Genomic DNA, 15,118 nt, shown 5'->3' with positions numbered 1-15,118 from the left:
GCAGCAGCCCGAGCCGCCCGCGCTCCTCCTCGCCAGCCCGCGGCCGCCGCAGCCATGGAGGAGCCCGAGCCGGGGGCCGAGGCCACCGCCCCGCCGGGGCTGCGCTCGCTGCTGCCGCCGCGGGACTTCCTCGGCTCCCGCAAGGGGCAGCTGCTGCTCGCCGAGTCGGTAAGGGCCGGGGGCGGGCGGCAAGGGCGGGGGGGGGCTGCAGCCTGCGGGTGCCGCGGCCCCGGTGCAGGCAGAGCCCGCTGGGGAAGCGGGAGAGGGGCCGGAGCAGCACCCCGTGCGGTTTGTGTTTCATTCTGCCCCCTTTGCACGGTGCGCACAGGCAGCACGGTGCCCGGGTACGGGCGGTAAGTGCTGGTGCTAGCACGGGGCACACGGCAGCCTGTGGTGCCTGCTGCAGACCGAACTCGGTAATTGGTGATGGGTGCCCTGCTGCAGGGGAGCGCAGCCTCCAGCCTGCGGGGCTGAGCTCCCCCACACTCGTTTGTCCCTGGTCACCCAGGAGGACACAGGGGCTCACCCAAAGGCAGAGATTTACTGTTAACGTACCGAATAGCACAGAACAAGCTTGCTCTGGAAAAACTGCTCCCATAGAACTACACTGTGGTTTTCCTTAGGGTCAAGTAGTGAGGTCTGGGATGGCCGTAATTACAGGCCTTTGCCCATCAAGGGCTTCAAGTGTTACACCAGCGAGCAAAACACCAGAAAGCCTGACAGATGAACAGTTGGCAGCTGGCAGGCAAAGAGGGAACATAGCCACATGGGTAGTGGGTACTTAGAAAGCAAAAGTTAAACTGAAAGTTAAGTGATTGAAATTACTTTTAGCATCTTTAAACTTCTCAATTTCCAAACTCAAAGTTGTCTGTAATTTTAGCAGGAGATTGACAGTTTTGACAGCAGGTAGCCAAACACCAAGACCACCCAAACCAGGGATGGGTATGTTTAAGATCTGTAATATGTCTGTGGCTATTCCCTGCGCTAACCCAGAGGAGGAAATAAGGCAATTCAAGCAAGAGAAAGGAAAGGGCCAGCAGCACAGGCGGGCTCCTGGCTGCCCTACACTGCACAGTGCCCATGGTGATGGGTGATGGCAAGGGGCCAGACAGCCCTTCCCCATCGGCTCCTGTGAACCTTTGGTCTGTGGGCGCAGTCCTGGGGCAGGCAGCGAGGGGAAGCAGCCTGGCGCTGTAGGACTGGCGTTGAGAGGAGCCTGCTTGTTCAGGAAGTGAGGGCATTTTCTGCGGTGGGGAATCCACACCTGGGGCTGGGTAGCCGCAAGTCACGGGGCATGTTAGCTCTGCTGGGAAGCCTTAAAACTCCACATAGCTCCGCTCCCTATTCATACAGCATCTGCAGCTGACAAGAAACACATTTAGATGATACGAAAGCCCAACCAACTTTGCTTCTTTGGCACCTATTTTTGTTATGCACTATGACATGTACTGGAATTCCGCATAAAACCTCACAGCCAGCAAATGACAACTTTCAGGGTGCCTGGCTTTTTAACATTTCTGATGGGTGACATATTTGAGGAATAGTATTCTGGTCATGGGATCAGACTTACCCTTCTGTTGACAGAGAGAAGTACTGATTATGCCTCTCCAAAGTAATAAAAACTGCTGTGTCCTGACACAATAGGGATTTATCCTTTGTAAGGCCATTTAGGGCTTCCTGAGGGTTTGGCGGACTGAAAGCAGCTCTAAGATCCATCTGTCAAAGCTGCAGCGTAAGCTTTCTGTGAGCTCCTTGCAGGCCAGCCCACATGTTTAGGATGACGTTTCTTGGCAGAGGGGAGGCAGCAGTAGTTTCTCTCCAGTAGCATCAGCTTTGCCAGAAGAAATCCCTGAAAACAACGCAGACCCCTGAAAAAAAAAGTCTGTATACAATTAAAGAAATACAGTGCCAGATATTTGAAGATGAGTCCAAGTTAAATCTATCATAGTTGAAATCTGTGTTTCAGCTTTAGCTTTCCATTGGTTGCATTAAACGTCTGATTCCTGCTCTTTGACAGTACTAGGGTTGGGTGAGGTCCTGCATAAATGTATGTAAATTGTATTCGTGGGATGCAGATTTTGAACAGCATCTTTTACTCAGAAACAAAATGGGTTTCTCATTATTGCTACTGAATCTCTCTGACATTATTCAGCAGCTTGGCAAGTCACAAGAAATGCACTTTATTTCTCAGTCATTAAGGTCATGCAAATATTAGCACCCCTGCAGGTAGTTCAGAGGTTCTTTGTTCAGCTACTGAAAATGCCAAAAAAATTTGTTTCAACATCAAAAAAAGCAAACCATCATATTCTGTAAAGTATCATACCACCAAAGCAAAGAAGCAACTTGCAAATATATCTGGGCTATATGGCTGTACTTCTTTTCAGTCTATGACTGCAAGGAACAGAATTGGGCTTCAGGAAATTCCTTCAGCCCAGCAACCTTGCTGCTAGTGCACTTGGTGCCAGTAACTCCATTAAATTGTCTTGTTTTGTCCAATAGACCTGGCTGACATACAATCAGTTCAGCTGTCATAAATTAGAGCAGACTGACGGACTTTATGAATTCAGACAACTGCCACATTCAACCACTCCTTAATTTGCACCATTTGAGGTCTTGGTAGACACAGAAGACAATGTGGCCTTTCTTGGAGAAACCAAGCCCCCAGCCTTCACAGAACACAGCCAAGGAAACGGAATGAGCCTCTCAGCCTGCCACGTGCAGCACTGGTACCACTTTTGCTGGGGCATCCTGGAGGAGAGCTGCACGGAGCTCCAAAAGTGAGCCTGCTGGGCAGGACTGCGGAGCTCAGAGGGAAGGAAACTGCCAGAGCCAGCTTTTAAAAAACATTTTGAAAATATTCTTAAAATAACATTCACGCACATTCTTCTACAAAGTGAAAGTGCACCCAAACACTGTCAGCATCCAGTCTTTCATGTCAGCTGCTCTGTGGGCTACCAAATCTGGGCATTCTGGCACTTCCTCTAGAACAAGTTACGCTGGTGATGAAACTAATTACAGCTAGAAGCTTAATCATCTCAAATTTTATTCAGAGAAGGAAGTTGTTTTTCCCCCTGCTCCTTTTCCTTTTGATCTTCCTACCTTATGAATTTTTTATTCCATCTGGGATAGCTACACAGCCACAAAGGAGCAGCAACATCAAATACGTATATAAGCTTTGCTGTCTCTCTCCTGATCCTGTTTATTCTGTCTGGCTCCACTGCTTTCTAATCACCACTCTCTCTGACAAGGTTATTTTTATTTTCCTTTCTATTTTCTCTCCATACCATATCTTCTATATACTTCAAAACTCATTTTAAGCTGTTCATTTTTCCTTAATATTCAAGTTGCCATCTTGAAGGCCAACACATCATCCATGCTCTCCTCCTGCATAAGAGGCCTATTTTCTAGTTCCCTCTGTCCCATGTTGGAACCATTGAACAGCCATGCTCATTCCCTAGAATCCACTATGCAATAGCATTACAAATTGTGTAATAAAAATATGACTACCTCAGGTTGTCCTGTGTCACCTTTGTGACAACACAAAGGATGTAGAAATTGTTTTATCTGTTTTTTCTTCTCTTCCTGTCTGTCTTCTTTTATCTTTTCAGTCTTCTCTGAACTGCACTGCATAACTGACATTTCCAGATTCTCTGTGCAAAGCCGTCCCTGAAGACAAGCCCTGTGACTTTCTCTGGGTCTGTAGCCAGGCGAGCCCTGCCACTAACTCTGGGTGGACCAAGAACCAAGGTGACTCCACAAGGAACATGAAGTAACTCAACAGTAGAGACCCCTAAGATCTCTCTCTCTCTGCTAGTGAACAGTAACAAAATACACAGTTATCCAAAAGACATCACTGCTAGTCACTTTTTAAACTATTTAAGCAAACCTGTTCTTTTCTGTGGAGGGGGAAATGAGCTGCACACATTTGGCCACACAGAGCAGCAAGTGAAGTACAGCAGGGCGTGTGGAGTTGTGTACAATGATGTAAGCTGCTTCCTGGCATCCGTGTCATCCCCCCACGGGCTGGAGTGGGTCTGTTCTTCATGCACAGGGGAGACAAACGCCTTCACATCCTGCCTGTGACCTCAGCACTTTAGCAGTCTTCCCTTAAGGAGCACGCTGCTTTAATCGCACTAAGTAATTTTATTTTATACCTTACATTGAAAGCTGGCTATGCGATAAAGTATAGCCTTCATAGTGTCTGGCCAGTTGATGAAGCCCAGAAACACATTATTAAGTAAATACTGCATGGAAGAAGTTTACTGTATCAAATACAATACCAAGAGTTCCTTTTTTAAAAAGTAATATTTAATTATATTTTTCATTAATTGGGTACGTTCCCCCCAAAAAATGTGCTTAGTGAAAAACTGGGCCTCTTCTCTTGACAAGACTTTTTATATTCATACCACGGCCAGAGCATGATAGGATCTTGTTCTGCCCTTTGCTGAACAAGAGCTTTTTGCCTTCAAATATTCCTCCACAGCAAAGGTGGCAAGGATCACATTAACCTTTCAGCAGGAGGGCAGGAACAACTCAGACTCCTTAACTGCTATCAATCACAAGGATGTAATCCCAGGAGCAAAAGAAAACCCCCCATGTAAATACAAATTAACGCAATTGATAAACACTCCCCCATTTCACCCCCCTCCCCAAAGCAGCAGTGCTTTCTGAGTTTGAAAGTGCTAGAAATAAACTTGCAACTGCACTGAGCCTCACAAACTTCCTCTCTTTTTTTTTTTATAGCAGATATAGAGCTGTTAGAGAAATGACCTCTCTGAAGTGAATGTTTAAAAGTGCAACTTCAGTTTAAAAAAAAAAGTGTGAAGCAAGCGTGACATGCACTGGATCATTTGACAGTCCTTTAGAGGGGTCAGGCTACATTCTGAAGGTTGCTTTGATGTAGTCATATTTTAGAGCAACTTTCAGTTTGCTAGATATTTGTCTCAAAGATTTGAAATCTGGAGAAGTAAATAAATAGGTGTTCGTTATTTCTGGGTACAAACTGGCCCATCAGTGTTTTTATTGGGGGAAGAGAAGTATATTTTAAAGTTACCAAGTTTTCAGATGGTATCAACTCCTTCACTTACTAGCACTGCAATTAAAAGGTCAGATGCTAACAAGTTACCTAGTCACTTTTATGTTTCAAAAAACAGAGAAAATAGTCTTAGATAACAATACTGTTAGGATATTGCTCAGGGAGTCCGTGCACTCCACCCATCAGAAGGGGAAATGAGCTCTACAAGAAGAGAAATGAGAAACAGTCAGAAGCTGACAGCTTTGTGTGCTCTTGTATTATGCAGAACTGTCCCCAAGTTACAGAGCAGATCAGGCATTAATATCCATGTCAGGGCTCTGACATAAGCACCAGACAAACAAAGCAAGAAAGCCAAAGAACAAGTTGCAGCACAGCAGCCACCACCTGACAGAGCCATGAGGCACCTCCTTCCTCTTGTTTCATTTTTTCTTCCCAAGCCTTGCTGCTTCCCTCTGAGTGCCTTCCAGCCTCACCTCGTTGAAGGCTCTAACATCTAAGAACACTGTCTGTCAAACCTTCATTTTCAAAAGCTGATCCAGTATTTTGTGGGTGGGTATTTCACTTATGTGCTAGTAATAAAACACTCCTCAGACCTTTTCGGGCTCTGAACACCACTAAAACAAGGGATGAGTAGAGGAGCAATTATCACTCTTTGTGTTGGCTTCTTTCCCTTTTACTATTGTTATCAGTAACTACTGAAATCAAGGGAACTCTTGCAATTCAGAGTTTTTTAATCCGGCCCTGACATGTCCTTCCTGAGCACGATAGGATGCTGACAAGTAGTGTAAGGCACGGAAAGCTCTGAGTGGCTGGACCCCAACCAGCAGTCGTTTTGGTGGTTGAGCTGGGAGTATTATCACCATTCACCAGGGTTAAGGAATAGGCAGGAGATTGCTCCGATTCTATCAAAAACTAAGGCATTTGTGTGAGCAAGTAACTAGCCAATTGACTAGGTTTTATAATAGACAATACTTTGCCAGATGCCACCTTCTTTGAATGGGACCAGATTAGAAAGCCAGAACGCTCAGGCTGATCCTTTCATCTGTCCAGCAGTTTATTTTTAACCCAGACAGGAACACTGTCATCACACCAGCACAGAGGAACAGGAAAAGTCCCCTTGGAGTGCTCTTGCATGAAACATGGTTTGTGTCCTGAGCTGTGTTGCAGCACCTGAGGCTCTGCTGTAGAGCGCTTCATACTGCTGAAGACCTGCTCAGGGCCACGGGGTTGAGGGGAAGAGCATGGGATCCTCAAATTACACAGATTACCATAAGGCTGATCTTAAGAGAACAGAAAGGCCCTTCATTTTACCTAATAATTAATGCTTCTGACAGAAAACCTTTTTCACAGTTTAAAGGCAGCATAGGAGTTACCGTATCAAACGGAACCGAGATCAAAGTCATCTCTGCTGTGCTTCATGAACTTACAGATCTGAAATTTGTCTCTTTACCTTCCCTCACTGCTGTCATATGATGTATTATTTAACATATAATGCACTTAATTCTTTCATAAAGGATCTGCGAAGTGTAGGTCAGGTCTAACTTTTTGATGTTGAAAGGGTTTTCCTTGGTTGGACCTACCCTGAATGCATCTCCTCCCTACTGCTGTTCATCCCTGAGTATTTCTCTGTCTCTGGATCACGGCTGTCATATGCTTTCCTGTAGCCAGAAAAAAAGGGAGAGTTTTTTTTAAACACAAGAATAAACATGAAAGAGATGTCCTATCTACATAGCAATTTTTTGAACCTAGAAAACTTGAAACCAAGTCTAAATTACATTCCACAAACATGGGTGAACCAGATACACAAAGCTGAAGTCGAGTTCTTTCTGTTCTCATTCCTTGGGTGAGGTGGTGGGAAGGAATGGGCAGTATGACAAGGAGGAGGAAGAAGTCCTCTCTCCTCCTATCAGTTCTCAAGTTCTGTTACGTCCATCTTCTGTTCAAACAATATGTATTACTTTTCATTCACAGAAATAAAATAACAGGATAAGATACATGTACATCGAGTTCCCTCCCACTATATGAAAACTCTGGAAAAGCCTGCAAAGAGGTTATTCAAGCAATAGCAAATAATAGTAAGAGAAATAACAACAAATAGGATAAATATTAACAGACAACAGCCCTCAGTGTGGAAATGAACTCTGTATAATAAATCAAACCATCTTTCTACAACTTAATGAAACAAGAACTGCACAGAGGCATTTTTAAGATAAATACAGTATTTTTCTGAAAATGTCACATCCTTTCAAATTTACCACCCAGTCCTAATGGATCAAAACAATATACTCCCGTTACTATGGTCCTGGTCAAGAACTGACTGCTTTTACAGAATTTAGAATAAAGGCTTCTTAATTTATCAAATTAACAAATCATTTCAATAGGATTGAACTGCTTATTTGCCCACTATATGTAAATGGGCTCTTTTGATGCATGTATGTGAGGTTTGACATATCTCTCATAGGCGCAATTAATGCCTTACCTTTCAAATATAATGAAGGTATTTATTTAAGTACAGGTGGTTCACAGGAACACACACTAGCAACAATCAAATAAAGCCATGGTTATGAAATTTAATGAGGGAAATGCACTGATGATCTCTGTCCAAACATTTGTGCTTTTTGAGAACCCAAAAGTCCCAAGGTCCCAAAGCCCTCAGAGGTACCATGTAGGGGAGAAATATGTCTATTTTTAGGGTTAGATGAGTGAAAAATATGAATTCCCAATTTAGAATTAAAGTTGAGAAAATCCTGCTGGTCTAGTACTTAAACAGTGTCTACTGCTATGGTGACCAAAAACATATCTGAGCACCCAGGGCAGAAATTTGCCTTCAAGAGGAAAGGCTGCGTACAGCAGCTCAGGTGTAAATTAACACATAATAAATGCACTTACAAAAAGTGTTTTTATTTAATATGCTAGCTAGACAGTTGTTTACACTGGGAAACTAGAACCAGAGATGTACAGAAAGCACATAACTAATTCTCGGGTCTTTTCTATCCATCAACAGAATACTTTCTTTCAGCTCCAAGGAGATTATAAATGCTGAGTTACTTTGGGCTATATGAACTAAGATTTGTGTTTCAAATGAGAACTGTCATAGTTGAAAGCTTAAAGCTCTGTTTGCTTGGCAATGTTCCACTCTATTTTCAGAATTATGTTATCAGAGTTGCTTACAATCCAGAGCAAATTATTGACTCAGATAGGTGCAAATGCATCAAGCTGTCTGGAAAGTTACTTTTACATACACTGAAATAAATGACATTAGAGTTATTCCTCAACAAACAAGAATATTCATTTGGTGCAAGAGAAGTGGGAAGCAAGATATGCCATCACCAGCAGAGTAACACTTCAAAGCTGCTCAGCTGCCTGAGGCTTTTCCATGCGAATAACTAGTGTTTTCCTTTTCTTGTAGGTGCTGTCATTTATCATCTTTATCTGCTATATTGCATCTTCAGCTGCCTCTTTCATGATGGCACCACTCCTAGAATTTCTGCTGGCGTTGTTTCTTTTTTTTGCCTATGCCTCTAAACTTAATGAGAAGTTTAAAGGACTCTACTGGCCTTTGACGGTAAGTGAAATGTGAAATACAAGCACAGATTTAATTGTACAGTAGAACATCAGAGAAGGGACTGTACTGGAGTTTAGGCTGGCTGCTAACAACTTTACCATCTTACAAGAAATATGTCCATATTACCTCTCATTCAAAAGGTTCCAAAGCATTCTTTAAACTGTGATCTACTATATACTTTCTAGGTGTTGACACAAAGCACAGTTTTACTAGAGCATAGAATTTATGCCTGATTCTGCGCAAATGGTTTAGCAGTGAAATTTTCAAAAGCAGCCAATATCAGCCTGACCAATGTTGCCACCCTTACAAATGCAGAAACTGAGGCACACTGCATTGTAATGCACCTACTTCACTAAAATGTTTGAAAATTCTTAAGTAAGTACTGTTCAGATGCAGAGTCGTACTCACATGCAAATGGCTAACTACATTTGTTAAGTGGGGATGCCCTGCAGCTCTTTTTGGCAGGGGCTCACACACACAGTCACTGGCTACTCATTAGGGAGTTTTCAGGTTTGCAGTTGCAAGTAATTACTGCTCAATGACCGCTGGATGTCTCTGTTGCTTCAAACATACATTAATAAGGGAACATTTATCTAGCAGTACAAACACACACACACAAAAAAAACACTAACCCGATCGATTTGGGTTCTCTTTTGATACAGTCCAGCACAAGTTCACCCTGGTGAGATTTGAATGGGAACTCTTAACTTATAAAGGGAGCATTAGCAAGGCCTTTTTGTGGATAAAACAACAGCAGTGACAGACTATGAAAGTTTGTGTGCTTTTCAGATGGTAATCTCAATTTCACTATCCAGAACTAAGACAAAAAAGCATTTATGTTTATTATATCCATTACTATAATATACTCCAGCCACAGAATGTAGATAACTAACCTCAGTCTGACTCCAGAGGAATCAAGTTTCTTGTAGAATTTGTCTCTTGAGATGGTATCTTATCCATCCATCTGTTCTGAAAAGGCAGAAGATCTAATTGTGAACAGAGGTCAAGATACCATTCTTCCATTCACATGATTTACACATGCCCTAGCAATCACAGTTCTTCATTTAATACACAGTTCACAGATATGGCTGCTCCAGCACATCACTGCTTGTATTAGAGGGCATGGTCCTTGCCCTGCAGAGCTACAGCAGCACATATTTCTATGATAAAAATTGGTACGTTCACTTCAGGCTAGCTGCAGGAGGCCCAGGTATACATAACTAAGTATAAATGATAGCCCTAACACTACAAGTGTTTATTTCCTGAATGAGGAGTTCCTACAGACAAGGCTAATTCTGTAGGGAAGCAAGCACACTTGTGCAATTTTCATCTTGCGTTCTTCCCATAGGCAGTGGTACCCCTGCAGAGCACTTGCTATTGCAGTTCTGCTTACAAGTGAAATTTTTTAAGGCATTTCAAATTATTCTTCCATTAGTCCTTGCGATGCCTCATGTGAAATGTCACAGAAAGATTGCCCTTGAAGAAAGGTCTCAGAATGTGATAAAAGGAGGCTTTATACCAACGTGTAGGAGCAGAAGCTAATGCTAAGATTTCAGTCATCTTTCATTTAATAATCTTTCCCAGATGAGCAACTCATCTGCTGCAAATACCGTGCTGTAGTCACACTTCAGCACCAGGCAAGTCCAGTGACTTAACACCAAACATTTATAATTTTTGAAGCGATTCTTAGAGGAGTTTGGATTTTGAAATTACGTGACTGATCTGACAATGCAAGATGGTTTATTTTACAGGATTTCTTGCGCTGCGTCACTGCTGCTGTTATCTACTTCGCCATTTCAATCGCTGCTGTCTCAAAATACAATGATGGAGCATCTAAAGCAGCAGGAGTAAGTAGATGTGAGCTTCCCACTTAAGTATTTTGGTGGATTACATAGGCACATACATCAGAAACAATGAAATTTTGACCCCACTGCAAGTAGTAGAAGCTTCTTCAATTAACTATGTAAAGAATTTGCCCTAAGCAAGGAAGAAATGGCCAGTTATTTAGAAAAACAGGTTTTGAATCAACGAACGGCTGTTCTCATCCAAACGCTGCTGCTCAATGTTAATTGTACTACTTTGGGAAGGCATCTATTTGTATTCTGCTTTTTAATTTTACCAACTGTAAAATGAACATAAAACTTATCTGTTCCTTAAAGAAAAAATTACTTGAATGAAGGGGAAATTATAATAATACATGTAACTTCTAAGGATGATCCAAGTTAAAGTAATTTCAACCTTGTGCCTCTATTGCTTTATTTTATTTGGATGAGTTGAAACAAGAGCAGCGTCATTTTACCCTCCAGGATACAGACTGTCCAGGCAAGAGCCTTTGCTGTCAGCATTTTCTGTTCAGAAATAAGATACAGCCTCTCCATCTGCAACTTGACTCTAGGCATCAATAATTTATGCTTCATAAATGAAATTTGCATTAAGACATTAGAAGACAGGGAAGAACAATACCCAGTACTGTTAGCCACCGATCTTTACCAAGCAATCTCATGTTATACACAATTTCACAACAAGGATCTTGTTGTAATTTTTGTCACTCTGTTTAGACATGGAACAGTGCAACATAGCATTTACCCTATCTGCTGCTTTGACATTGAATAGATAACTCCAGAATCATTTTATCTCAACCCAATTCATGCTGTAATAGACATGTGTCTCCCCGCAAATAAGTTTAAAAAAAAAAAAAAGATTTCTAGGGAAACTGAGGTGATTTGTGAGTGGTAGAGATGCCCTGGGATGGTGGCAGTGTAGGTTACACTCTCCTGTGGTACCTGGTACAGGACACTCAGGACATGCGCAAAGACAGAGAGGGATGTAGCCCGGGGAAGGGCTAAGGACACACCTGACAGAGCAACTGCAGGGATCACTGCTCAGGCTCCCAAAATAGCTCTCAGTTAGTTGATGCCAGCCAGTCACAGGGTTTTCCCATCCCCATCTTTTTAGAGTGAGGCAAGCCAAAATCAAGCCCAAGTTTTCCTCAAGAGATTTTCTTTTGTCACTTAAGCTTATTCTGGTTTGTCATTGATAGACATAAACTGTTGTTAAAGATAATATTATTTTGCTATTTTAGGTATTTGGATTTATAGCCACAATAGTGTATGCTATTGATTTCTACATAACGTTTAACGACCTGGTTACTTTCCTCAAGCAAGGCAATTCTGAGTCCCCTGAAAGGCGCAAGTCAGAAGGTAGGTAAAATTCCCCATTTTGGTCATACAGCACAGAGCATGAGACTTTCTCCTCTATTCACCCTTCATATGAGAGCAAGAGCACTCATTAAAGAGTTTCCTTTCTTGGCTACCTGAGATTTCTATGCCTTGAGCAGGCTGAATTATGAAGTTCCTCAGTCTTAAAACAGAACTGGAATTTTAATTATTTATAAAGATACTAGCAAGCCAAGAATTTGAAGTTTAGTTTCTCAGTTTTGTGCCATCTACGTTTGAAAGTCCCCTAAGTCCAACTTCCAACTTCTACTGTAGAAGTTGGAAGTTGGATTTAGGGGACTCCCATCAAAATGTCTTAGTTTAGTTGTCTAAAAAGCTCTTTTCTCTTTATCATCTCTTTATTATTACGACTTATCCCAGAAGATACACAGTAAAGCTAACAGTCATTTCCAGATATTTTAGTAGACTGTTAAGTGCTTTGTAAGCTTTAGGCCAAAGAGACTAAGGAAAGAAGACACAAATGAACAGATCACAGGAAACAGACTCTTAGAAAGACAAGAACTTTCTCCCCACAAACTGAAATTACCTCAGAACAAATCAGGTTATTAGGGTATAAAATTAGGCTAAATATTGGGTCATTTGCCTGGAGATAGAGAAACATATCAACTTACAAACAGGTAGTCATGCACCTTTGTGTTGGTGATGTGACCAAGAAAGAGCTCTGCCCAGCAGCACTGCTCCTCCAATACAAAAACCCACATCCATGCTGTTACTCAACTGCGAAGGCCAGAAATCTCTTGCTTCTTGCAAGCCCAGTCTCAAGCTCGGGCAAATGTATCTCTATAAGCCTATAGGGATTTCTTAATGCCCTAAAGCTTCTGGCTTTCAGATCCGTTTAACTGGCAGTGCGTAACCGTGACCCACAGCAGGGAGCAATACTCTAGTACAGGAAGCACATCTTAAGCAGACTTCCTCTTGGTGGTCATGCTAACAATATCTTTGTGACTTCTTTCACTGTAACTGTTATCTGTGTTGCCACTGTCTAAATGCCTCTCAGCAACATTTCACAGGTCCTGTGAAATACTATTTCAGGCTCTATCAGGTTAGCAAGCACTGTCATTTTAAAAGCTTCCTCCTAAATACGCCACATCCTTCAAAGCAGGCACCCACAGAGAAGCAGTAGGTCTCTCTCAGCAAGAGCTAAAGCTGCTGCAACTTCCAGTTTATGTTTTCATTATTATGATTTTTTTGTTTGGTTGCGTTTTTTTTTATTATTAATTTCAGATGAGGACTCTGATTCTGACTCAGACTGAAAAGCCAAACACCAACGAAGCGTGAAGGGAAGATGATCAAGCACCTTCCTCTCTGCTGAATGCACTGCCAATTGAAACATCTCCCTTAATTCAGCCTTGATATCCTCTTTCCACTTCACTGTTCATGGAATCACCAAAGCATAGGGCAGTGATGTGGAAAAGGACGCTATTCCCATCGCCATTAAACACTGAGAAGTAAGGATTTACAGTACAGATTCTACAGATTTCAACCTGTTACAGATGTCTGTATCCAAACAAAACACCAGTTCTCCATTGCCCCTCATTACTCAGCACTGCAATGTACTGAGTAAATGAGAACATAGTATTTGAAACTTATAGCAGAGCTTTTAATATGCTTTCTTAATTCCAAGTCTTTAACACTTATAGCTTTAATACTTCTTGCTGTGCCAAAGAAGAGAGGCCCAGAATGCCTCTATTTCATTTATATTTTTCTTGATTAACTAATAATATTTCTTTATCTAAAGTCTGAGTATTCCCATATCTCAGCCATATCAAGGCATTGATTGATTACAGTTAATGTGTTGGTTTCAATACATTAATATCTACTGCCTATCTCTGACAAGAAATGACAACTGGAAATCTGCAACAAGAACAAAACTCAAGCGTAATTGTGCCTCACGTTAGCTGGCACATCAAGCATTCACGATCACTTTTGAAGCTGCCTGGATGGGGTCACATTCCTGTCTCTGCAATTTCACCGAAGATACGACGTAGAACGGAAGAGGCATCAACTTACTCTGCCCTTCCTACCATTTGCATGGAAGCCCTCGTACATGTTTGGACATACTGGTAAAGAAGGCTTGCCAAATACCATCCAACAACACTATCTGCTCATCAAAGCCTGCAAATATTGGTGTGCAAGATAGCCCTGTCTGATCTCATGCTCTGTATTGCGAATACTGGATCTCAGATGAGAAGTAGCACTGCACTTGGTCTGCTGGCTCACAAAACAGATGATTATCTGAAAAACTCAGGATACCTGTGCCCCCAAGGGCAACATCTCCTTCCCACTGTGAAGAGGCAAAAAAGTCAACCTCCAAACTAAAGAACATCTGCAAAGAAATTAATTTTCCCAGCCCTCCCTCTCCCATTCCCTACCATCCTGTGAAAGGGCAATTCATCTCTTGATCTAATATTTTGAGGGAAAAACTTTCTGAATTTCCATCAGTTCATGTTTTCTTGGGTAGCACAGCCTACCTTGAAATGCGCATCCACATGTAAACATGTATTACTTGGAAAAAGCATGGCATGCTTCTCTTATATGGCATCAGGTCTATTACTAAGAAACCTGTATACATTAAAAAGATTAATATAGCACCAGAACAGGTGGCTTTAACAAAAATAATTAAAATGAGAGCAGATGGTACTAACAGAGTAAATGAAAAACAGAGCTAGAACAATAAAGGCAGATTTCATTTGGAACAAAATGACCGCTTGGGTTCCAATTCCCTGCTAGCAGCTGGCTGCTAACAGGCAAAAGCACGGTACCTAACAGCGAGCTGGTGCTTGGGAAGGTGCTGGCCAGATTCAAAGATGTCTGACAGGCAGCTTCTACAACTCCTGTTTCCAAGACCACTGAAGGAACAAAAGCAAAACAAATGTTTGCTTCCAAATGTGATAAATACACTTTGCTTTTCTGAGAAGGAATTCTTTGGACCTTTTCCTGTAAGAAATCCTGTATTTCTTTCCTCTCTCTTGTCATGTTTTACTGACACTCACTGTGACGTCAGGGGACCTGGGCTCATTTCTATATTCAATTGTTTTGTACATATATATTTTTTTTTAACTGTACTGCATGTCACAGCTGGAAACTAGTACATGGTTAATATTTAGAAACCATGTTGGATTAAAACCTCTTTTAATAGAAATTTGGGTTTTCTTTACTTATTTTAAGATCTCATTTTACTGCCTTGCCTCTGACCAGCAGGAATAACGGTGTTTTGGGGAACTCCAACACAAAGGACACCACAGGCTGGGGAAGCAGTTGATAGCACAGAGCCAGCACCCA

General features: G+C 42.0%; 1 protein-coding gene across 1 annotated transcript; it reads left to right on the top strand.

Annotated features, from left to right (window-relative positions):
* The first annotated feature begins 11 nt into the window (after window positions 1–11).
* On the top strand, window positions 12–14,960 carry CMTM3 (CKLF like MARVEL transmembrane domain containing 3). Its single transcript, XM_082769845.1, has 5 exons — window positions 12–168; window positions 8,445–8,600; window positions 10,352–10,447; window positions 11,683–11,800; window positions 13,061–14,960. The coding sequence occupies exons 1-5, from the start codon at window positions 55–57 to the stop codon at window positions 13,087–13,089; spliced, it is 513 nt and encodes a 170-aa protein (XP_082625971.1). The 5' UTR covers window positions 12–54; the 3' UTR covers window positions 13,090–14,960.
* The last annotated feature ends 158 nt before the right edge of the window (window positions 14,961–15,118 follow it).

The sequence above is a fragment of the Aythya marila genome (genome assembly GCF_965140915.1).
Source record: "Aythya marila genome assembly, chromosome: 12".
Taxonomy (NCBI): Eukaryota; Metazoa; Chordata; class Aves; order Anseriformes; family Anatidae; genus Aythya; species Aythya marila.
The sequence above is the reverse complement of the archived record's forward strand: the minus strand, read 5'-3'. Positions and strand labels throughout refer to the sequence as shown.

Coding starts and splice junctions, on each gene's coding strand:
- CMTM3 (XM_082769845.1), top strand. CDS start 55: ATGGAGGAGCCCGAGCCGGGGGCCGAGGCCACCGCCCCGCCGGGGCTG. Junction 10,448..11,682: donor GAGCATCTAAAGCAGCAGGA/GTAAGTAGATGT, acceptor TTGCTATTTTAG/GTATTTGGATTTATAGCCAC. Junction 11,801..13,060: donor TGAAAGGCGCAAGTCAGAAG/GTAGGTAAAATT, acceptor TATTAATTTCAG/ATGAGGACTCTGATTCTGAC.